Source organism: Adiantum capillus-veneris, chromosome 16 (assembly GCF_014529385.1).
Source record: "Adiantum capillus-veneris isolate H3 chromosome 16, ASM1452938v2, whole genome shotgun sequence".
Lineage (NCBI taxonomy): Eukaryota > Viridiplantae > Streptophyta > Polypodiopsida > Polypodiales > Pteridaceae > Adiantum > Adiantum capillus-veneris.
Window position 1 is genome coordinate 148185349 of NC_140946.1, and position 25912 is coordinate 148211260.

Sequence of the window (25912 nt, forward strand, 5' to 3'; positions counted from 1 at the left end):
CTTCTATTTAGGAGTTGATGAGTCATGCGAAGCGGGGCTTTGCCATTCACTCTGGCAATCTGACCGATCCCACAGATGAGGCCATGACACAACGAGCCGAACAGACTTCTGGGAATGAAAGTAGAAAGAAAAAGAGCAACCCAGAGAAAAAGGATGCACGACCCAAGCTTACTCCTGAGAAGAGAGCTCGCTTCATTAGAGAGGGGAAGTGCTTTGGATGCGGGGAACATGGACATATCTCCGCGAAGTGCCCTAAAAAGGCACAGAAAGAACAGAATGATAAGAACGACGACGGGCCTGAGAGTTCGAGAGCAGCTGAGGAATGTGGCAGAAAAGGCAGATAGAAAAGCAGAATTGGTGCCACATGGCGTGGGACCTGAACCGAATTAAATGAATGAAAGCACAAACTTTGCCGCTTTTGGGGCAAAGTGAAGGATCAGGAAGCTCTTTTGAAGGAGCCAAGACCAACTTCTTTTCACTTGGAATTGGCGGCTCGATTTGGAAATACGCCCAACAGACTGACGCCACAGGCGGTGGTAGTTCGACTGGCACCCGGATGGGATGTTGCCATTACACCGAGCATTGGCAAACTTTGTTTGCAATGACAGGGGTGTTCAAGGCACGCGAGTGACGTTCTACTCAGGATCCCTTGGTACCACAAGAACTACGCCGTGGTTGACTACCAGGCCGAGAAAGCGACTTTGATAAATGAAGGGCTTAGAGATTGTACTTGATGAACTTCAGTTTCTTACTCATTCTTTTGGGAGAGAACTGAACGCTGGATAAAGGTTGAATATGTTTTGACCTGATCAAAAGAACGCCAAGATTTTTCTCCACACTCATGCCGATTGCTTTTCAGAGGGCCTGAAGATCAAACCATTGATCTGATACTTGGAAGCACGCCACCGAATCGGCCACCTTACCCTATGAGCCGAGTACAGAATGAAAAGATTATGAACCCAGTGAAAGACCTCTTGGAAAAGGGTCTTGTCCAGCCTAGTACTTCACCGTATTGCTCTCCAGTGTTGTTGGTTTTGAAGAAAGACAGATCTTGGAGAATGTGCATCGATTATAGCACTCTCAACGAAATCACCATCAAGAACAGATTTCCGATTCCTAGGATCGATGATATACTCGACAGGTTATAGGGATCCTCGTGCTTTAGCAGGATTGACTTGAAGAGTGGATATCATCAGATCAAGATAGTGCCGGGAGACATCTACAAGACAGCTTTTCGGACGACTTTTGGGTTATTTGAGTTTTTGGTAAGCCTTTTGGCTTAACCAATGCTCCTGCGACATTTAACCGGATGATGGACAGGATTTTTCGAGAGTACAGGCTATTTGTTGGCACTTTCTTTGACGACATCATTGTTTTCTCCAAGAATGAGGCAAAACACAGAGATCATCTACTTCAAATCTTTCAGGCATTACGAGATCACACGTTAGTGATTAATGCAAAGAAAAGTGAACTTTTCCTACCAGAGATACATTTTTTGGGACACATTGTGTCAACAGCAGGAGTGCAAATGGACCCGGCCAAGATAGAGACTATCCGTGATTGGCCCGATTTGAGGAATGTTCATTAAGTTAGAAGCTTCTTGGGACTGTGTTCGTGGTTCATAAGAAAGTTTGCAGAGGTTGCTTCCCCCTTTGCATACCTTGACACAGAAAGGAGTACCTTTTTCGTGGGGACCCACAGAGGTGATTGCCTTTCGGACATTGAAAGAGAAATTGACTACGGGACCTATTTTGACTTTGCCGGACTTGCAGAAGTCATTTAAAGTATATTGTGATGCTTGTGGTCCTAGTCTGGGTGCGCTCTTGATGCAAGAAGGCCATGTCATAGCTTATGAGAGCCGTTTGTTCTCTAGGCCGGAGATGACAGCACAGATCTATGAGAAAGAGCTCTTGGCGGTAGTGCCGGCATTACCTACTCGGAGGAGATTTTACTGTCTTTACACACCATCAGAGTTTGCGCTACTTCTTCTCACAGAAGCAGCTTTCGGAAAAGCAGATGCGGTGGGCGAACATCTTGTCATAGTTCCACTTCCAGATTGTCCATGTGCATGTACAGAAGAATGTGGTGGCAGATGCTTTGTCTTGGAAGCCATTGGTTCTGGCTGTTTCCACGATACATCATAGGAGCTTCGAGGATATGGTCAATCAGTATGCCACAGGTACAGATTTTGCAGATATTTTCACACAGATACGGGATGGGGAGACAGTAGCTGGATACTCCCTTCGGGAAGGCTACTTGATGAAAAAGACTATGTTGTGCGTTACACAGCCGTTGAGCGATAAGGTTATGACTGAATGCCACTGTCCACCTTTTACGGGTCACCGCGGCATTGCTACCACCATGAAGGGGGTAGAGAGATACTTCTTTGGGCCGAGACTCAAAAAGGATGTGGAAGAGTTTGTGCGCAGTTGCTTGGTATGCCAGAAGGTCAAGTTTGACAGGCATAAGGCACAGGGATTGTTACAGCCTTTACCCATACCCACCCACCCCTGGGAAAGTATTGCAATGGATTTCATTTTTGATCTCCCGGGAACACAGAAAGATCACGATGATTTTCCGATTACATGGCACGTCTAAGACGATTGTCTCCGACAGAGACCCCACATTTATGAGTTTGTTTTGGAAGGCAATTTGGGAGAACATTGGCACGCAGTTGCAATTCTCGTCATCGTTCTACTTGCAGACTGACAAGTAATTTGAGATTGCCAATTCAGTGATTTTAGATTTATTGAAGTCTTGTATCTCGGATCAGAAGACTCAATGGAAAAAGAACTTACCTTTGGTGGAATTTGCCTACAATAACAAGATACACTCTTCGACGGGGAAGACGCCATGTGAGATTGTTGAAAGTGCTGCGAAGGTTACATCCTTCCTGAGCATGAAGATTAGATATTTGAAGCGGATGAATATTCGCAAGATTTGGATACGGCTTTTGCCAAGGTTCGCGAGACTTTGCAGGAGTCTCAAGAACGACAGAAAAAGGCAGCGGATCGCCATCGTCGTGACTTGAAACTGAAGGAGGATGATTGGGTGCTCTTACTTTTGAGAAGGCATGCCTAAGAAAGAAAAATGGAAAGGAGAGGCTTTTTCTAAAGCTTAGTATGCGATACTACGGACCTTTCCAAATCACTGACAAGATAAATGATGTCTCCTTCCGATTGGAACTGCCAGATACTTGGAGGATTCATAATGCATTGCATGTGAGTCTCTTGAACCCTGTTAAGGGTGATGTGCCTGATGATGAGGAGCCTGATGAGCAACCCGAAGTGGAAGAAAACGAGAAGATCCTTGTTCCTGAACACATTTTGGCACATAACGATACGAAGAAAGGTAAAGTCCGAAGGTGGTTCTTGGTTTAGTTCAAGAACTTTCCTGCATTTGATGCGAAGTGGATGGAGGAGGAGGACCTAGCAGATACTCCTCGGATTGTGAAACTTTACCTCGATGTTTTGGTTTAGCATAGTCTACTCCAAACAGAACCCAGAAATTCAGCTTGGCCGGAGATCTGGTGCAGAGGGATGCACAAAAGGGGAGTCACTCCGCTCCCTTGTCAACAGATGCCTCGATTTTGATACTAAAGTCACTGATGTCTCTTTGAGCTTCAGGGATACTGAGAGCTGACAGTATTCTGCTGGATGACTTTATGAAATGGAATTCTTGATAATGATACTGATTTGTTCTTGACTTCTTTTGAGTGCAGGAACTGATAGCCGAAATGACTGCAGCATTTTGGTCTGATTGATCTCGATAGACATGGTTGCAATAGGGGTTAGTCAATCGGACATCGATGAGGTCCCGATTGGACCTAGATGTGATTGCTAGCTACATTGCCGATAAATCATGGTCTAAGATCCGAATGAATGTTGAATGTCATGTGATGTCCTGTGATGTTTGGTGATGTCCTGTGATGTCATGTGATGTGACTGTCGATTTTGTACATGTGCTAGATGTGTGTTCCTAGTACGTAGGTACTAACAGTCAGTGTCTGCTAAGACGGTTTATGGCTTTTGTCAGTTTTGCAGGCGTAATCGCGGTCGATTACAATGCTTTCAAGAGGGGGGTATGTCACAAAGTGATGACGTGGCGGATAGCAAAAACCCTAATTTCTGCGAGAAACCCTAAAATTCCTGCAAACCCTAATTTCTACCAAAAACCCTAATTTCCGGAAATCACGGAGGCAAAAAAAAAAAAAAAAACTTTTTTTTTTTTTTTAATGATGAGCGACGCGAAGCTTGCTTTTTCTCCATGCCATGAGAAAGAGAGAGAACTTGCTTTTTTAATAAAAAAAAGAGACTCTCTAAGAGAGAGAGAGAACTGATGCTTTTTATTTTAAAGGCTTTTGGGGCTCTTCTCAGAGCATCTGGACGCAGAGTCTGAGAGTGAAACCCTAACCGCTCTCTTGTACTTTGATGATTGATTAATACAAAAAGAAATACCGAAAGGGGCGCCAGTCTTTGGGGCCAATATCTCTAGGCACGGAACTCCGCCGAGCCAGTGCAAATCTATTGTGATCTGTGAATTGTTTTGAAGTGGTTATTTGGTGCTGTCGCGGTTGATTCTTGACTTGGAGTGTCCAAGTCTGTTACATATGCACCCTTTGGAGGATTGGAGAATGTGTTCGCAAGTTCAATTCCAAGTACTTCGAACAAAGCTCTAGCTCTTTAATACCTTGGTAGCTTCAAGTATGCTTTATGGGGTTCACATTTGGGAACCTCTGAGGATCAGGATGGGTGGAGAGGTATGGAAAGACCCTTCGTATTTATTTGTTTTTTTTTGTTTTACGAGTCGGGTTGGGCACTCCTGGCCGCTCCCTCCATACACCAAAAATGTCACGTGCAGATGGCTCTGTGTGCCACGTGGACATACTTCATCGACTTCTAGAGCCAGTTTTCCCCTTCTTCCTAGATAGGGATGTCTAGAATCCTAGGAGGATTAGTACCCGCAATTTTGTGAGCCTGTTCACACAACCTGCATGTCCGGACAAATCTGTTAGATTAGGTTTTCCTTGGAACCCTCTTGCATAAATGGTTTGTATACGTGTTTTGACAAATGTTATTACACTACGGTGGGCATCTGGCATGACGAACATGTAGTTCTAGGTTAGAGGAATCCGACGTGCCAGACTGCGCGTCGATCTGATTCCCAGGTGGACAGATGTGCGACAATCTCACCAAGTTTGGACCAATTTTTAATAAATCATTTTATGATTTATTTGTTGGGAAAACTGGTGGACACTTGCCCTACCTAAGGCCTAATAATTACTTAAGGCCTATTCTTTCCCTATAAAGGCACCCAAGGAGCTAGCGCTATTCTAATTCTCTCAAGGACTGCAATTCGACCAGCGTTTTTAAAGAGGAGTAACCAGCGTTTTCAAAATTCAGCCATTCAGCCCTTGGTACTTAAAGCCTATTCTTTCCCTATAAAGGCACCCAAGGAGCTAGCGCTATTCTAATTCTCTCAGGGACTGCAATTCAGCCAGCATTTTTGAAGAGGAGCAACCAGCGTTTTCAGAATTCAGCCCTTGGTGTTTTCAGCCCTGCAAAACAGCCAGCGTTTTCAGTTTTCAGCCCATCGCCGTCGCGGTGCGGGTGAGATCTAACCTTCACGGCTGCGGTCCGGTACTTCGGCAACCCATCGAGCCTCCTCTCAGCCATTCCCTCGCCCGCATCGAGTGCTCACGCTGCCCATGATCGCCGTCATCGAAATCTGCATTTTAAGCCCTGCTCTACGCGAGAGATCTGCTGCGTTTTTTGTCGCAGATGTGCATTTTTGCAACCATCATTCCCCCCCTTTATTCCTCTCACATCGGGAGCGCAAATCAGCCCCAATCTACCCTTGGTGGCCATCCGCAATCCCACATCGAGAAGGATCCAAAGGTGCATCAAATCAGCCCCGGAGGTGCCTCTTCCCGAGGAGTTACCGCAGTGATTTGTTGTCGTCAAGTCATTAGAGTCTGCATTGAGGTATTGCATTGTGTATATATTCCATTTACGCAATCTAAAGCAAATACCACATCGGCAATGGTGTGGGGGGGCCTTGAGAGGGTTGGTTGGGACCCCATCGAGTGTAGCTCTCTTCTTCTCTCTCTTTCTCTCTCCCTCTACACATCTCTATTGCATTCTCTCAACCCCTCTCTTCAGGGGAACATAAAAGGAACATTCATTGAAGTACAAAGCATTCACTAACACAAGGAAAGAAGGAAAGGATTTTGTGGAAGTGTAAAACTAGATCTTCACCATTTTAATTCCGCTGCACCTGACATTGGTATCAGAGCTTTGAAGATTTTGCACTAATCCGCTAATCCACAACAAGTTTTTTTTTCTCTCTTGTGTTTTTTGGTTGTGTTGGCAGCCCTTCGGTGTATACTCCTCCCACTCTTGGAACAACAAGCCTGCCATTGCGCGTAGAGCCATGCGCCTTGAGCGTCATAAAATAGCAACCAATTGTATACCGGGTGTTGCATGCGGGGTGCGCCAACGAGGGGGTAGATAGTCTCCCGAAGGTTAGTCTACGACCTTCCTTGAACCAAGAGGAGAAATCCTTGCATGGTCGAGACTCGTAGCGGTATTAATACCTCCACAAATCAAGAAGGCGAGCAAGAGCCACCTATGGATCCTCCAAGCCCTCCCCCAACTCCTCCACCTTCGCCATCAAATCCCATGGATGCTATGATGCGCATGATGATGGAGATGATGATGCGACAAGACGAAGCTCGGCAACAAGAGCGTGTGGAAGCGGCGGAGCGTGAAGAGCGTCGATTGGCGGCCGAAGTCGAGGCTCGTAGGCTGGAAAGGAATTCCATGCGTGATATCATCACCACCTTCGCGGTGCGACCCAATCCCCCATCTTCGGAGCCCGATTATGAAAAGCTTGCCAAGACCATCGCGGAGGCAACCACGGCTTCACGGACGACCAGTGATCCAATTCCCGAGAAGATCACGTTCAGTAAGTATGACGATAAGATGGATGCTATTGTCGTTTACTCGTGGTTGCATCAATTTACATCCTATTTTGCGGTTGTTAGAAAGTTTGAAAATAACAAGGTTCTCTTGGCTTCCATGCATCTCACGGGTGATGCTATCACTTGGAAGGATGAATGGATGGAGAAGCAAGAGGTGGCCCATGCGGCTGCCCATGCCGAGTCCTACCTTGTTCCCCCTCTCGAGCTTAGTTGGGAGGAGTTCGCGGAGGATCTCAAGACTCGCTTCCTTCCTCCACAGTACTTGAAGCGTTTGAAGGAGGATTTTCGGGCTTTGTCTCAACAAAGTAAATGGGTGATGTCGTATGCTAACCGTGTGTCACAGCTAGGTGGACAATTGCGAAAATTGGATGAGGAGAGGTAAGAGGCTTTCTCTTTGGATTGGACCACTTGATCAAGTTTGACATGGAGGCCGGTGATCCAAAGACATTGCAAGAAGCAATCCGCTTGGCTCAACTCCAAGAGATGAAGCACAACAAGGTAAGCTTAAGATAGCCTCAGGTAATGGTATTCCTTCCTCTCCTGACTCGTCTAAGGAAAAGGACAAGAATTCTAATGGGACTGGCAACAATAAAAAGAACTCTCCAAATTCTTCTCAATCTACTTCTACCTCTCAATCTCAATCTAAGGGCGATAAATCTAAGGATAAAGGTAAAGGAAAATCGGATAAGCCTCAACTCACACTTGATGAAAAGATTGCCCAAGGGGTTTTAGGTGGTTCATTAAGTAGAGAAGAACAAGCATTGTATGCAAAAGAACGTAGGTGTTTCCATTATTCAATCGTAGGTCACATGAAACAAGAGTGTCCTAAGAAAGAATCTGAAAAGGAAATCTCTATTGCGTCCACTTTTGACCCTACCCCTCAGGTGAATGCCATGAGTGTGGTAGAGAAAGAAGCTAAGCAGGAGGGGACTTTCAAAGAGGATAAACTCATAAAATGTTATGGACATGTTAATGGTCAAAGGGTCATTGTGTTGTTTGATTCTGGAAGTTCTCAGGATGTCATAAGTGAATCTCTTTTGAAACGTGCACGTCTTCAGACAAATCGAATCCCCACCATCCCGGTGCAAGGATTTTCTGAAGGCATGGACGTCTCTCTCTCTCACAAAGTTAATGATGTCAATTTAATTGTTCAACAAACTCCATTTACTCGTCGTTTTGTAGTCTCTAAACTTGCAGGATGTGATTCATTTTGGGCATTAAGTGGTTTCGCATGTTTAAGCCCATTGTTGATTGGGAGAAGTACACGCTTCTCATCAATCACAATGTGTCGCAGCCAGTCCTCATTCACGACGAGAGCGGCATTCCCTCTCTCCCTCTCATTTCTCATGTCCAAGCTAAAAGAGAGCTACGTCGAGGAGCCCAAGCGGCGGTCATCTATGTCAACCCCACATCTAGGAACTTGGGTATTCCCGATAGGTATGGTGAGTTATTTGAAAAGTTTAAGCATTTATTTCTCCAGGATGATCTCCCCCCTACACTCCCTCCCGAGCAACCCGAAGATCATATCATCGACCTAGTGGACGGAGCACAACCTGTAAGTAAGTTTCCATGTCGTATGAACAAGGCTAATTAAGAAGAGCTAGAGCGACAACTAGGTGAGTTGTTGGATAGGGGTTTTATACGTCCCAGTGTAAGTCCTTTTGCTGCTCCTATTCTTTTTGTTCGTAAGAAAGATGGCTCATCGCTGTTATGTGTGGATTACAGGGCCCTCAACAAGATGACGATCAAGAACAAATTTACTATGCCTCGCATCGAGTATATTTTGGAGCGTCTCAATGGGGCAGTGGTGTTTTCAAAAATTGATTTGAAGAGTGGCTACCACCAGGTAAGAATCGCAAAGCGAGACATCTACAAGACCGCCTTTTGGACCGAACGCAGGCACTACGAGTTCATTGTTATGCCGTTTGGTCTAACGGACGCACCAGGTACGTTTAATCGCATGATGATGCGTATCTTCATCGATTTGGTCGGTAAGTGTGCGTTTATCTTTTTGGATGACATTCTCATTTTCTCCTCTTCTTGGGAGCAACATGCTATTGATGTGGAGAAAGGTTTAGCCCGCTTGGATGCTAACCGTCTTTATATTGCAGCAAAGAAGTTGGAATTTTTCTCACTATTGTATGCTATTTAGGCTACATTATCTCTCCCGAGGGCATTCGACTTGATCCCGCAAAGGTAAGTGAGGTAAGAGAGTTGCCTATGCTTGAGACAGCATATGATGTTCGCTCATTTTTGGGTTTGTGTCAAGCATATAGTTCTCACATTAGGCATTTTGCACATATTGCCGCACAATTATTTGACTTGTTAGGTGTCAAGACACGCCATCAGCGCGTTGTCATGACCGATGCCGCTAAGAGTGCTTTTGAAGCGCTCAAAGTAGCAGTAACCGAGGCGCCATGCCTCGCCCTCGCCTCTTGGGATGAGCCTTTTGAGGTGTGGACTGACGCTAGTAACATTGCCCTTGGCGCAGTGTTACAACAAAACAACCATCCAGTGGCATTTCTCTCTCGTAAACTCAATAGTGCTGAGAAGAATTATTCTGTTTATGATAAGAAACTTCTCTCTGTCATTCATGCATTAAAGCATTGGAAGCATTTCATTTATGGGCGTGAGTTTGTTGTTCGCACAGACCACCAAGCACTTAAATGGCTTCAATCTATGCCTGGTGCACATTGGAGTGATAGGCAAGCACGATGGTCTCAGTTTTTTGAGCAGTTTGGTGGTATGATTGAGTATGTCCCTGGAAAAGCTAACCCCGTTGCAGATGCACTTAGTCGGAAAGGACAAGTTCTCTCTCTCGAGTCTCGTTCTTTTCTTTCTGTTGAAGGTGTTAGTTTTGATGATCTTAAAGACAATTACATGGGTTCTGATTTTGAAAAGCATTGGTTACAAGCATTGAATGCACAAGGTCCGTGCAATTATCTCAGTCGTGATGGGTGGCTTTTCTTCAGGAACCGCTTGTGTGTGTTGTCTTCTCACCGAGCACCCATTTTGCATGACGCACATGATGCTTTGACAGGTGGGCATAGGGGTATTAATGCTACATAGAAAAGGTTGAACGTTTTTTCTATTGGCCAAAGATGTGTAAGGATCTGTATACTTATGTTACTAAGTGTGCTGTGTGTCAAAAGATTAAAGTCCCTCATGGTAAGCAACAAGGGCTACTCATGCCGTTGTCTATCCCTGACGGACCATTTGAGGACATTAGCATGGACTTTGTAACTAATTTACCTCCTTCCACGTCTACACGGAACACACAATGTCTAACCATCGTTGATCGGTTTAGCAAGTTTTGCATGTTAATCCCTTGCAAGGCTAATGTTATTGCACAAGATGTTGCATGATTGTCCATCAAGCATTGGTATCCATTGTGTGGTTTACCCAAGTCTATTGTGTCGGATCTTGATACTAAGTTCACATCCCATTTTTGGCATGCTTTGTTTGAAAATTTCGGCACTCAGTTGAATTTTTCGTCTACATTTCATCCACACTCTGATGGACAAACTAAGATTTACAATCAATTGGCATTTGATGTTCTCAAATCGTATGTGCATGATAAGCAATCTAAGTGGGAGCAATATTTGCCATTAGTTCAAGCTGTCCTCAATGATTCTTTTTCTAGTGCTATTGGTCGCACTCCATATGAGGCTGCATTTGGCCGACCTTTTCGATCATTGTTGACTAGGAGAATTTCCAAGGTTAATGATGCTAATTGTGTTAGTCAAACCTATGCAGAGATACTCAAGAGTGTTAAGCTTCGGCTTAGCAAGGCTCAAGAGTCCTATTCTAGGCATGCTAATAAGCGTCGACAGGATGTCTCATTTAAGGAAGGTGACTGGGTGTATTTAAGGATCATGAAGCAATGGCTCAAGCAAGTTGGTAAGAGGTGTCCTAAACTCTCTTTTCGTATGTATGGTCCGTTTCCATTCGTCAAAAAGGTAAATGATGTTTTTATGCAATTACGTTTTCAATTTTCTTGGACAATGCATAATGTTTTCCATGTTTCTTGGCTTAAATTGTTTCAGGGTGATCCTCCAAGGAGCATTCCTGACGAGGACCAACCGGAGATTGTTGATGAAGCCGAGGTGATGGAGCCCGAGCAGATCCTTTTGCATCGATTCAAGCACGGCACGAAGAAGCAAGCACAACAATATTTCCTCAAATTCAAGGATCGAGGGACACATGAAGTGGAGTGGGTGGACGAGGAATTCTTCATCGATTACCCGGATTTGCTAGCCTTACACAAGAAGGCCATGCAGATCGGTACCCGTACCTCACCTCAAGCAGGAGCGGATGTCACGTGCACATGCCTCTGTGTGCAACATGGACATACTTCATTGACTTCCAGAGCCATTTTTCCCCTTCTTCCTGGATAGGGATGTCTAGAATCCTAGGAGGATTAGTACCCGCAATTTTGTGAGCCTGTTCGCAGGACCTACATGTCCGGACAAATCCATTAGATTAGGTTTTCCAGTTTGGAACCCTCTTGCATAAATGGTTTGTATACGCGTTTTGACAGATGTTATTACACTAAGGTGGGCATATGGCATGACGAGCATGTAGTCCTAGGTTAGAGGAATCCGACGTGCCAGACTGCGCGTCGATCAGATTCCCAGGTGGGCAGATGTGTGACAATCTCACCAACTTTGGACCAATTTTTAATAAATCATTTTATGATTTATTTGTTGGGAAAACTGGTGGACACTTGCCCTACCTAAGGCCTAATAATTACTTAAGGCCTATTCTTTCCTATAAAGGCACCCAAGTAGCTAGCGCTATTCTAATTCTCTCAGGGACTGCAATTCAGCCAGTGTTTTTGAAGAGGAGCAACCAGCGTTTTCAGAATTCAGCCCTTGGTGTTTTCAGCCCTGCACAACAGCCAGCGTTTTCAGTTTTTAGCCCATCGCCGTCGCGGTGCAGGTGAGATATAACCTTCACGGTTGCGGTCCGGTACTTCAACAGCCCATCGAGCCTCCTCTCGGCCATTCCCTCGCCGGCATCGAGTGTTCACATTGCTGCCCATCGTCGTCGTCATCGAGATCTGCGTTTTAAGCCCTCCTCTACGCGAGAGATCTGTTGCGTTTTTCGCGCAGATCTGCATTTTTACAGCCATCATTCGCCCTCCTTACTCCTCTCACATCGGGAGCGCAAATCAGCCCCAAATCTACCCTTGGTGGCCATCCGCAATCCCACATCGAGAAGGATCCAAAGGTGCATCAAATCAGCCCCTGAGGTGCCTCTTCACGAGGAGTTACCGCGGTGATTTGTCGTCGTCAAGTCATTAGAGTCTGCATTGAGGTATTGCATTGTGTATACATTCCATTTACGCAATCTAAAGCAAATACCACATCGGTAACGGTGTGGGGGGCCCTTGAGAGGGTTGGTTGGGACCCCATCGGGTGTAGCTCTCTTCTTCTCTCTTTCTCTCTCCCTCTACACATCTCTATTGCATTCTCTCAACCCCTCTCTTCAGGGGAACATAAAAGGAACATTCATTGAAGTACAAAGCATTCACTAACGCAAGGAAAGAAGGAAAGGATTTTGTGGAAGTGTAAAACTAGATCTTCACCATTTTAATTCCGTTGCACCTGACAAAAAAAGTGCACAAGAAGAACGACCAGGACTATGCACCCACGCTCCTAGGGCAGACGCTTTTGTCACTAGTTTCCTCTGGCCTACATGAGGCCATAATTATCTACACTCTTAGCCATGTCCTTGAGAGACCCATCTCGTTGACTAGTTATGGGCGTGACAATGACCAAGTACCTCTATTTAGTGGCCTAGGTACTTCGGGACTTGCTTTGGTCTTCCCTTTGGAGTTGCCTCCTCCAAGTAGCTTATCGCTCACCTCACTAAACTGCCCTTGTAACCCGACGGTTTTTCCCTAAGAAATGCCATACCCGCTTGGAAGGGCGTCGGCTCATAGGTGGCGTCCGCTAAGGTTGGTGGTGTCTCTCTTTGCACCTCCCAACCCCTTTTAGGTGAGGTTGACCAGGGGCAAGGCACTTGGGCGCTCTTGTGGCTCATTTGGCTTCGGTTGGGGAGAATGACATCATTTCCCTCGAAAGGGATCGGATAAAGAATAAAGCATAGGAAGCGGGACATTATCCCCCCATCCGCCTATGCAGAGCACCCAAGTACCGGGGTAGAACCTCACCAAGGAACTTCGCCACAGACACATGCCCTGCGGTTACATTCCTCGAGTGCAAATCACAACGTACCCAGAAGGGCATCCGCTTCCCACGAGCCTTTCTTCAAGGTCCAACGACGGGTCAATATCGTTGAAGATGGAGTTGAATCGGTTTAGCCAACGCCCCCTAGAATCATCAATCGCCTAGCAAGGCACCAGCAAATGCGAAAGCGAACGACCCTCTAACTCTGGGAGCACAGCAAGCAAATACTGTGTTCTCCGTGCCACACAAGATCATTAAAGCAGAGTTAGCAGCCCCCCCTATGGAGATAGAGGCGCTTACTAGATCAGTCTCATTTATGCACAGCTTATGGGATACTATCAGAGACAGATATGCCAAATTGGCCCTTGACTCCTCCAGTGTAAGATGCAGCGGAGGTGAATGTTGATATTGCTCAAGATGAGTGCTCCGAACTGTGCTCAAGGGTTCCTTTTACTTACGGAAGGAAGAGCCTTCGGTTCCTTTAGAAAGAGAGTGTAATGATCACAAGCAAAGTGAATACTAATGTGAATGAAAGTGCTCAGATTGAGAGATTTGTTTTCTTTTGTTTTCAGAGTCGGGTAGGCACGCCCGGTCGCTCCCCTCATACACCAAAAAGGTATACAAGAAGAACGACTAGGACTATGCTCCCAGAAACCGAAGGCAGACGCTTTTGTCACTAGTTTCCTCTCGACTACGAGAGTCCAGAATTATCTACACTATTAGGGCCATGACTAATCCCTTGAGAGACCCATTTCGCCACCTGGATTTGGGCGTGACAGCAACCAAGTACCTTTGTTCAGAGGCCGAGGTACTGCGGGACTTGCTTCGGTCTTCCCTTTGGAGTTGCCTCCTCTAGGTAACTTATCGCTCACCTCACTAAACTGCCTTTGAAACCTGACGGTTTTCCCCTAGGAAATGCCATACCCGCTTGGAAGGGCGTCGGTTCACAGGTGGCGTCCGCCGCTGAGGTTGGTGGTGTCTCCCGTTTGCACCTCCCAACCCCTTTTAGATGAAATTGACCCCCCCCGGGGGGAAATGGCACTTGGGCGCTCTTGTAGCTCATCTGGCTTCGCTTAGGGAGAATTACGTCATTTCCCCCAAAAGGGATTGGATTCAAAATAACAACATAGGAAGGGGAGCATTATCTCCCCATCCGCCTAAGCAGAGCACCCAAATACCGAGGTACAACTTCACCGAGGAACTTCGCCACAGGCACGTGCCCTACGGTTCCGTCCCTTGAGTGCGGATCACGGCGTACCAAGAAGGGCATCCGCTTCCTGCGAGCCTCCCCATCAAGGAGGATAACGGTCCTTTCTTCAGGGTCCAACGAAGGGTCGATTACGTTGAAGGCGGAGTTGAATCAGTTTAGCCAGTGCCCCCTTGCTTCAGCTACCCCCGAATAGTTCATCAGCAAATGCGAAAGCAAACGACCCTCTAACTGGGAGCACAGCGTGCAAATGCTGTGTCCGCGCATGTAACTATCAGCCAGTTTGAGCCCACCTACTCTCGCGAGAGCCAACATTCTCTCCTCCTTCCTATTCACTATAGTGCTCCTATTGAGCTGCAGCAAGTATCCACGTGTTTGTTCAAAGACGGCCTCCTTATAGGGCTCCAACGCTAGGCACGAATGCCTCTCTCGTCCCACTTGTCCCATGCGTGGTAGCGAACTGAGCTAAAGTCAGCCGCTAGGATATACTTATTCATCCAGTTATGGGTTCTTGTCGTCCAAGTCGACTTCTCGAACGGTTGATTCTTAGGCTTCTTGTTTACCAAGGAGCCTATCCAGGTAGATGAAACCGAGCGGTACTTGTCAAAAGCCCTTGCTCGTTGTCCCCCACAAAAGGCAAGTACGGGTGGTATGTTAAACTCGTGATGGAGAGTTGCCGTCCCTACAGAGGTTGACCTTGCTCCCTTTCCGAGTAACATTCGCATCCCAGTGGCAACGAGGCACTGCAAAGAGTGAAGGGCACGCTGGTCGTGGGCCCCCATAATTTCCGCGCCATAACAAATCACTGGATATACGCACGCCTTAAACACAGTCAGTCGAGACCATATTGAGAGAAAGAGAGAAAGAAGAATACGACACCAGACAGTTCTCAAACCCTCCTTCAAGGGCCCCCCTCTCTATGGCGAGAGAGGTCTATGCTATAGATTGCGCAAATCTCGTACAGTGGTCTGGATGCAATGGACTTGTCGACGATGTCGACGACTATGAGGATGACGACGAGGAGGGGCTGAAATCTGAAAATGAAAGGACTGATCTTTTGAATTCTGAAACGCTGGCTGATTTGGAAAAACGCTAACTGAATTTTGCGATAGGGCGAGGATCTTCTACCGAGGTGGATCTGCGAAGCTAAGGGCTGTATTTGCAAGGCTAAATGCTGAAAACTGAAAACGCTACCTAACTTGCTTATGTGGTGCAGGGAAACTGCAAAAGCTAGGCATAATCTGTGACTGGAAAACGCTAGGCTGATATGCTACTGGAGAAAACGCTAGGGAGGTTTTGCTACAAAAAAGGCTAATGAATGGAATCCAAAAACGCTGGCTGCTTCTATTGGCTAAAAACGCTAAGGCCTTCTGTCAGTCTTGCTGAGAAGTTGCACTGCAAGTTGCCTAAGCTTCTTCTGCTGCTTCTACTGAGTGACCACTAGGTTTTTTTTATGTTTCCTTAGCAATTTTTTCTACTTACTTATATTCCAACAAAAGTCACTTATTAATAAATAAGTGAAAAATGTGTATTTTGGGAAAAAGGGTTCTATGCTCTGTAAATTGCTCATGATGGGTACTAAATGTCATGCTAATGATTATGCTATGTGCAATCAAAAGATATGCAACTAATCTAAGTGTCTGGACATGCATGGCCTGCGCACAGGCTCACAAAGGTGCCAAAACACTTCCTAGTCTGACCTGGACCTTGGACCTAAGATAGCTTGTCCACATGCACATCGGGTTAGATGTGCAACCCGATGTGCACGTGACATCTCCTCCTTTTTGAAGTGAGGTACTGGTACCAAGCTGTATGGCGTCGAGGGAGTGCGCCAACAACTCTAGAATCTTGCAAAGAACTCTTCGCGGGTCCACTTTGATGTGTGGGTCGTGCGATACTTGAACTTCATAAAGGTCTGCAATGCTTGCTTCTTTGGGCCACGCCGAAAGCGACACAAAGTGATCTGTTGCGGCTCCAATGCTCCAACTTCGGCTATGGTCGTGGGTCCACCTTCTTTAAGAATCTCCGTGGAGGAAAATTCCTGAACCACTTCTAACACAAAATCATAATAATCATACCCATTCCATGTAGAGTGACTGGAACAATACTTTTCTTCCTAAATCGCTCTGCATGCAATGCGGATGAACAAAGGGACGGAGTGCCAAACCGTTCACCAAACACACACAAAAAGTGGGATCGTAACTTGACTTTTCGACGTAAGCCTATCAATTGTGGCAAACCACAACGGAAATGCCGATGCTTGATGGACAATCTTGCTCGTCTCTTTCTGAGACTGTGTCATATCAAGGAAGAAACATATAAAAGCGATTGACAAAACGGACAATCGCGAAACAATGTGAATTCCTTGAATGAAAACTTTTTTTCGTTTCGAGAGTGATCCACATACATCTATGCTCATGCGTGAGTGAATCATGTGCATCATACAATACGGCATGCATGTGAAAAGGGAACACATAAAGACAGTAACGAAAATACAAGAAACCGTCACGAATGAGAAACTCAAACAATGCGTGCTGACTAATCATGCAAACACACAATACTTCCTGAGTGGGTTCTTTGGACCTCGGCTCGAGAGTCAAGATCGGTCCTACGTGACTAATCGTATCTGCAATGAGGTTAGCTTCACTAGCAAAATCCTCATCTAAACGATCATCCTGTCGAACAATCACATCACTATCATGCAAAAAATGTGCGTCGTGCTTCGGAGAAGAAAGAACTAAGAGAGTATCCTTCTCATGTTTCTTTTCAAGCTTCGCCTGCACATTAGAAATGAGAGGTAAAGAATGAATACCCTCCTCACCACAAATGATAATAGTGAGTCACTTTTGCATTTAGAGTGAGCGTATAGTCTGCCCAATCAATGAGAGGATTATGGTCACGAAACCATCGAATGCCCAAAATCATATCACATCCTGAGAGAGGAGACACCACAAATTTTCTACGGAAAGAAGCTTACTGAACAGTGAATAACACATCAAGGCACTCTTGCGTAATGAGAGAGTCCATATCGGGAGCTAAGCCCGACACCTCGAGAGGAGTTGTCTGGCTCACCGCCAAGCGGACTCTCTCTACAAGAGAGTCACCAATAACATCATGCATACTACTTGATACAAACAATATGACATAACGCTGACCCTTCCCATGACCGTAACATTTAAAGAGAGACTCATCAATGTGTGTCAGAAACATGTGGAGAATCAAATTGGTTCACTAAAATGCTTATGTTAGCTGTCGGTGCTTTGGATACTTTAGGTGGTTGCTGTCTTAGGACATGTCTTCTTTATATGACCCTTGATGTGACATTGATAACATCGACCTTCGTTAGCATAAATGATTTGTTCTTCTGGCGTTATGTATCCTCCTATAATTCCTTGTGCAACTTTTTCATCTGGGGTGGTGAGCTTAGGTTTAGCAAGTGTTTTAGCTTTATCCTTAGATTCATTTTGAGAGTTCTTTTCCGAAGGATTAGAGGAAGATGGGCTAGAAGAGTTACCATTCTTACTGTTCTGTGGGTTCTGAGGAGTCTAAGAGGTACTGTGAGAAGACTTATTCTCCTTAGGCTTTCCTTTGTTGTGCTTCATCTCCTGTGCGATAGCAATCGCTATCGCCTTGTTGAGATCCACGGAGTCGAGTACTTCACATCAAACTTGATATACTCGTCCAACCCGAAAAGGAATGCCTCTTTGCGCTCATCATCCGATTTGCGTAATTGGGTGTTGAGCTGCAAAACACGGTTAGAGAAAGACATAACTGGCGTACCATTTTGCTTGAGACTGTGTCAATCTTCTTTCAACCACGCTAAGTATTGAGGTGGCATAAACCGCGCCTTGAGCTTGTCTTGGAAGTCCGCTCAATTGAAAGAAAGGGGCACGCCTTCTTCCGCTTCCTCTAGGTGCGCGGCCAACTGTGCCTCTTGCCACGCTTGATACCAATTAATGCATCACCGGTAAGATACATGGCTGCCATCAAAACCCCTGTTTTCTTAGTTGTCGCAAAGTAAGCATTAAATTGATGCAACCAAGACTAGATAACATTAGCATCCATCTTACCATCATACTTACTGAACGTCAACTTCTCAGTGATTGGATTGTTGGAGTCTGCATCTCTACTTATGCTACCTAATGAACTGCCCACATTTTTTACTAGCTCTGATTTCGAGGTGAGTACCTGTAGGACCAACTTTTGCATGCTTTAGTCTCTCTGCGTCTCGCGCTCCAACTCCATAGCCGCTCGCCTTTCTTTGGCCGCGATGCGTTGAGCTTCGCGTGCTTACTCCATAACGGTGCGTTGCACCTCTTGTTGTAGCATCATGTCCGTCATCGATTTGACCTAAGCCTCCATAGGATTTGGTGCAACCCGTGGCGTAGATGGGGATGGGGGAGGATCGGGAAAGAATCCTCCTGGTGGAGAAACTTCTTCGTCACCAACTCTACTCTCATCACCTTCACGCAAAGTATCCATTCCGCTTCGAGTGATGACCATACACTGAGGTCTCTCCAATCTCGAAAAAATAAAAAATCTTTCAAAACATATTAAGCCTTGTAGCATTGTTGTAAAAATCTTCATCCTTGATCTTTTACTTTTACAGACCTGCTCTTGGAAAAATGCTATCAACTTAACACCCCCTGGAATATTTAGAGGAACCTATTCCACCTTCATATGTCTTTTGACTTTCCACTTTCATCTGTCTTTCCATTTCCTAAACTCACCCTTCACTTACGCACTTAGTATGTTTTGAAAGATTTTTTATTTTTTCGAGATTGGGGTTCTTGAGGTCTTGAGGTTCTTGAGTTCTTGAGTTCTTGAGCTTGCAATCGGTGTTTAAGAAGGCTTTTCTCTTACCCGAGCTCAACTCTTCCCTGCGGGCGCACCCCTTGGCGGCCTTGCGCTCACACCAAAGTTGCTTTTTCCCACCTCACGTCGATTGGCCGGCCGCTAAGTACATAGTCCGCTCTCAATGAGTGAAAAGAGAAAGAAGGGGAGATTGGACAAGCCCTTCTTTCTTGGGTTACTTGTCACTCTTCAAAAACACGATTAGAAATCGACACGCCCAGGTGAACTTTTCTTACGAGCGACCGCAACAAGCAATACCAATGTAAGATACAGCGGAAGTGAATGTTGATATTGCTCAAAATAAGTGCTCCGAACTGTGCTCAAGGGTTCCTTTTACTTACGACAGGGAGAGCCTTCCATTCCTATAGCGAGAGAGAGTGCAATGATCACAAACAAAGTGAATGCTACTGTGAATGAAAGTGCTGAGACTCAGAGAAAGAGACAGAGAAGAATACGACACCAGACGGTTCTCAAAACCTCCTCCAAGGGGCCCCCTCTCGATGGCGAGAGAGGTCTATGCTATAGATTGCGCAAATCTGGTACAATGGTCTAGATGCAATGAACTTGCCGACGATGTCGACGACATTGAGGACGGGCTGAAATCTGAAAATGAAAGGACTGATCTCCTGAATTCTGAAATGATGGTTGATTTGAAAAAATGATGGCTGAATTCTGCGATGCAACGAGGATCTGCTACTGGGATGGATCTGTGAAGCTAAGGGTTGAATCTGTAAGGCTAATACTGAAAAATGAAAACGCTAGCTAACTTGTTGATGTGGTGTCGGGAAACTGCAAACCCTAGACCTGATCTGTGACTGGAAAACGCCAGGCTGATCTGCTGCTAGAGAAATCGCTAGAAGGGTTCTGCTGCAGAAAACGCTGATGAATGGAATCCCAAAAGGCTGGCTGCTTCTATTAGCTGAAAACGCTAAGGCCTTCTACCGGTCTTGCTGAGAAGTTGCACTGCAAGTCACCTGACCTTCTTCTGCTGATTCTTCTGCTTCTACTGAGTGACCATTGGGTTTCTTTTATACTTCCTTAGCAATTTGCCCTATTGTAAGGTGCAGCGGAAGTGAATGTTGAACTTTGCTCAAGATGAGTGCTCCGAACTGTGCTCAAGGTTCCTTTTACTTACGAAAGGGAGAGCCTTCCGTTCCTTCAGTGAGAGAGTGCAATGGGCACAAACAAAGTGGTGAACACTGTGAATGAAGATGCTAAGACTGAGAGATAGAGAGAAGAATACGACACCAGAATGTTGTCAAACCCTCCTCCGAAGGCCCCACTCTCTATGACGAGAGTCGTCTACTTATGATTGCACAAATCTCTACGATGCTTGGACTTGCTGACGATGTCGACGACAATGAGGACGACGACAAGACGGGCTGAAATCTGAAAATGCTAATGGCTGAAATCTGTAAATCTTTATCCGCTGAATTCTGACTCTATGTCGATGACGATGGTACGACGACGACGCGCTGAAAACGCAGATACTGAAATCTGTGTTTTCCAGGCTTAAACTGCAAACTTCGCTCGATCTGACCATGTGGCGAGCATCTGCTGCGGAAAGGTGAGATCTGCGAGGTTCGGGGGTTCTTTTGCAGGTTCTAACTACTGAAAACTGAAAACGCTGGTCTAGGGGTTGATTCTGTAGCGATGGAACTGCAAAATGCCGGATGTCATGCTACTCCAGAAACGCTAGGACTGAATTCTGCTGCTGTAAAGTAGTTCTGCTGTGTCTGCTAATGCCGAAGCTGCTCTGCAATGCAAAAACGCCAAGGCTGATCTGTCTTGCAAAAAACGCTAGCTTGATGCTGTTGTAAAAAACGCTAGGTCATGCTGTCTGGTCTTGTTGAGAAGTTGCTTGTTGAGCAAGGTGCTTCTGCTGCCTCTTCTGCTAGAAAGTGCTAGCTTTGGTTTGCTTATATATTATCTTAGCAAAATTGCACTACCCAGTTTCCAACAAAAGTTACTTAAAAATAATAAGTTAAAAATATCAAAAATAAGAAAAATAGGTCTATGCACTATAAAATGATCTTAATGGAATCTGATGGGAATGCTGATGATCATGATGTGTGCAACCAGAGGATATGCATCTAATCTAAGTGTCTGGACATGCACGGTCTACGAACAGACTCACAAAAGTGTCAGATCACTTCCTATTCTAGACTGACTTGACTGAACTGAACCCTTGTCATGTTGTAGCTTATCCACGAACACATAGGGTTGGATGTGTCACGTGACATCCTTCCTTTTCAAAGTGAGGTACTGGTACCGAACTGTATGGCGTCGAGGCAGATCGCCAACAGGATCTGGAATCTTGGAAAGGACTCTTCGCCGGCCCACTCTGATGTGTGGGTCGTGCGATACTTGAACTTTATAAAGGTCTGCAACGCTTGCTTCTTTGGGCCGCGCCGAAAGCGACAGTCTTTTGGGACTCCTTCAATGCTTCAACTTCATCTATAGTCATGCGTCCAACTTCTTCAAGAATCTCCAAGGCTGAAAATTCCTAAAACCACTTCCAACACAAAAACATGAATATACCCATTCCATGTAAAGTGAGTGGAAAAAATCTAGTCTTCTCTAAGGACTGTGCATGCAATGTACATGAACAAATAGACGAAGTGTCAGTCCGTTCACCACACACACGCAAACAATGAGATCGAATCTTGTGTTTCTGATCTAAATCAATCAACTGTGACAAATAACAATGGACATGTCCATGCTTGATGCTTAATCTTTCTTGTGCTCTTTCAAATACTGTGTCATGCCAAGGAAGAGACATAGAATGTGACTTCCTTGAATGCATACTTTTCAGCTTTTCATGAGAAATCTGCATACATTCGTGCTCATTCATGAGTGAATCGTGCTCAACGTACAATATGTCATGCCTAGAAAAAGGAATCCCATAAAGACGTTGACTAAAATACAGGAAACAATCACGAATGAAACACTCAAACAATGCCTGCTGACTAATCATTCGAACGCATAAAACTTCCTGTGAGGGTTCTCTGGACCTAGGCTCGAGAGCCAAGATCGGTTCTTCCTGAGGGGGTTCTTTGGACCTATGGTTGAGTGTCAAGATTGGTTCTTCTTGAGGGGGTTCTTTGGACCTTGACTTGAGAGCCAAGATCGGTTCTTCGTGATTGATCGAATCTGCAATGAGATTAGCTTCACTAGAATAATATCAACTAGCCCATCATTCTTGTGAACAATCACATCGTGGTCATACAAATCATCATGCTTGTGAGAAATCACATCTTGGTCATGCAAATCATCATGCTTGTCATTATCATGCAATTCATCATGCTTATCGTCATGCAAATCCTGTGTGTCATGCTTAGGAGAACTAGAGACTGAGAGAGTCTCCTTCTCTCGAATCCCTTGCATTTGTGCCTGAACTTGAGAAAAGAGTCGCAACATTTCTTTCATCTGTAGGTCGTTAATTGCTTGTCTTGCTTTGTTCTCGCGATCAAATGCTGCTTGTCTTTCTTTGTTCTCGCGATCAAATTCTAATTCTCTTTCTTTGTTCTCGCAATCCAACTTTGCTTCTCGTGCCTTGGCTTCCAAGTGTGCTTACTCGTGCTCACGCTCTATGGTTTACATTCTTTCTTCGTATTCACGATCTATGGCTGTTCTTTCTGCGGATTCACAATCTATGGCTGCCATTCTTTCTGCTTTACTTGCTTCACGCTCGAGCTTCCTTTCCATAAACAACTGCTTCAACTCCTCTATAGGAGTTAGTGTAATCCTTGGCGTAGATGGGGAAAGGGGAGGGTCGGAAAAACCTCCTGTTGGAAAAAATTTCTTCTTCGTCTCTCTCATGCTCATCACCTCCAAGCGAAGTATCCATTCCGCTTCGAGTGATGACCATCCCATTGAAGTCGTGGGTTCTTGTGGTCTTGGGTTCTTAAGTTCACGAGAAACTTGGGTTCTTAAGGGTCTTGAGTCTTGAGGTTATTCGTTCTTGAGGGTCTTGAGTTCGGGAGGTTCTTGCGGTTCTTCTTTCGCTTGCAATCTGTGTTAGAGAAGGATCTTCTCTTCACCCGAGTTCTGCTCTTTTCCCCGGGTGCACCCCTTGGTGGAACATGTTTTTCATCCACTGTTCATGCTCATCTAAAATGGAGAGTTTACATATGCATACAGGTAAGAATTTACAAATATATGGTGTTGATGTGAGCATTGTGGGCTACCTGATCCTTGGATGGATCTGAAATGGGTATGGCCACAGCAAAAACCCCATCACAGCCTTGCACTGCAAGAAAAAGTGATGCTTCATCTAGAAGGTCTGCCTCCACAAGCTCTAGCCGCTCCTCCACACCAGGCAAGCAGGTCAGATGCGCCGCTTTTGCTGTGCCAAAATGCAAGTAACACTAGAAGAGATTACTCTCTCTCTCTCTCTCTCTCTCTCTCTCTCTCTCTCTCTCTCTACCTCGATTGCGGATGGTGCCGCGTACTCGATGGCCACGCTCTAGCAAGCTCCTCACCAGCCAGGATGCCAAATAGCCAGTGGCTCCTGTCACGCAGTATACTCTCTTCTGTTCGGGACGAGGAGGAGAGACCCCGTCCATCGGTCAAGTGTGCGGCTGCTGTGAGTCCTCTCACACGTAAAGAACCAAATTATCATAAATTTATCTATTTTTTAATATGCGATAATTATATTATAAAGGGCCACTTCACCACTTCCTAGTTTTTAAAAGAATTATTATTATTATATTATAAAGGCCCAGCACACTGCGCCAACAATTTTGGAGCGTTCAGATTGGAGAGGTGGAAGAGAAGCACCTTTCCACCACTTCCAGGCGGAACACAGAACGTTCACACAAGATGGTAGTCGCTTTGCCTGCATGGCGCGGCTCCATTGGCTGGAGAAGAAGGCATGAGGATGGAAGTGCTCACGGGGGGGGTTGTGGTCGGAAGAAAAAGAGGGCAGGGTGGAAGATAAAAAGGCGAGCTCTTCCTCGACGTGGCAGCCCAGTCAACACCTTCCACCGCCTTATGTGAACAAGGCAGCGAGTTGGGAAGATTTTGATTGGTTCGTAGGAAATTCTCAGCTCTTCCACCGGGCGATGTGAACCCAACCTTAAAGGGTGGGGATTTGGCAGAACCATAGTGGCTTCTCATTGGCGAGGTGTATGCTTCACGAGAAAAATAGCATAAGAGCTCGTTCACACAAGCAGGGGTTAACAAGTGCTGCACGAGCTAAGCAAACTCTTCAGATGGGGTGTAGCTACCAATTTTGGCTACCCTCGCCACCCTTTCAGAGGAACGAGCATGCAAAACTCACACAATGTAGCATGCGAACAAAATTGGATCACATACAATCTTTCTCGTCTTGTTCCACCTTTTTTTTCCTTAGTTTGCTAAAATGCTTTCCAATGGTTTTTCAAACGTTATTTTTTATGTTTTTGAAATATATTGTAGTCTAAATAGTTTATTATTACACTTTTTTTTAAGAAACATAATATTTTGTTGTGATAACATATGTTTTAAAAAAGTAGTGTCACTTTAATGTTTCCCCTCACAAAAAAAACCTTGGTTGTCTTAAAGGATCGAGAAAGCTAAGGATCATGTAGGTTACATAAGGGTCCGAGAAGAATTTGATAATGAAAGGTTTCTTTGTGAGAGAAAGCAAGAAAATGACATTAATTTTTTAAAATATTTGTTGTCACAATAAAATATTATGTTTTTTGAAAAAAGTCTAACAATAAACTATTTAGACTACAATACATTCCAAAAACATAAAAAATAATGGTTGAAAAACCACTTGGAAGCATTGTAGCAAATTGAGGAAAAACAAGCTGAAGAGGCATGAAGGCCTGCTAAGTTAAGAAGAGAAGAGGAAGAGTAAGTTTAAAGAAGTGCTTACAATCATACGGAATTTTGTTGTGTTTTAATATAAAATTGTATTATCTATTTTTAAAAAGCGACTCCTACTAGCTTGCCTAAAATAAAATACATTAATTGAAAGATACTTTCAAAATTTCCTCTGTCCTCATTGCCTAGCCCTCACCTCCTGCTCGTGTCGCCAAAACCTTCTTCCACATGCGTGTTGCTTTGCCCTGCGAGCCTGTAAATCCACCTGCCCTACGTGCTTGCACCTAAACTTCCTCCACCATTCATGGACTTGCACCTACAGAGCAATCATTCTAATCACCTATGTCCTCTCCCTTCTCACTCCTCTACCCTTAAATCTCCTCAAGCATCTTCTTGTTATCTACATTAACGGGCCATTTTTTTATTTTCTTCCAATCGGTACCCCCTACTCACAAATGGTTTATATATTACGAAGGGCCTCACTTAAATAATAAGGTAAAAGGTGCACATTGCACATCGGCATTTTGAAACTAATTAAAAAAAAGAAAGTAAAATAAAAAGACATATTAAAATTAAAACAAAATAAAATTTTAATGATTTCGTATTATAAAGAAAGACAGATTTAATAAGCATAGAAAATAATAAAATAATTTAGTGGTATGAATTTTTTTTTTAAATCCTTGAACGAAAGGACCCGTTATCAATACTTCACACAATGTTCGAAAATTTCTTTTTGCCTAAGCGGCGAGTTCTTGTTTATACATATGCAAACTGGAAATGCTAGTAGAAATGTTCAAATTTGCAAAATGTTTTATTTATTTTCTAGTATATTTTATTGGGGTTTTTTTCCTTTACCATTCT

General features: G+C 44.8%; 1 protein-coding gene across 2 annotated transcripts in view; it reads right to left on the reverse strand.

The window, feature by feature from the left end:
- LOC147440035 (tetraketide alpha-pyrone reductase 1-like) overlaps window positions 1-23832 on the reverse strand; it is a 111564-nt gene extending 87732 nt beyond the window's left edge. Inside the window, exons 1-2 of one of the 2 annotated variants that reach the window (XM_086485730.1) lie at window positions 23667-23832; window positions 23428-23585 (exon numbers count right to left, since the gene is read on the reverse strand). In XM_086485730.1, the coding sequence (XP_086341856.1) occupies window positions 23428-23585; window positions 23667-23805 (297 nt within the window). In that variant the 5' untranslated portion in view covers window positions 23806-23832. The remainder of the gene's footprint in view (window positions 1-23427; window positions 23586-23666) is intronic. The other variant, XM_086485729.1, reaches the window with a different exon arrangement.
- Between the last annotated feature and the right edge of the window lie 2080 nt (window positions 23833-25912).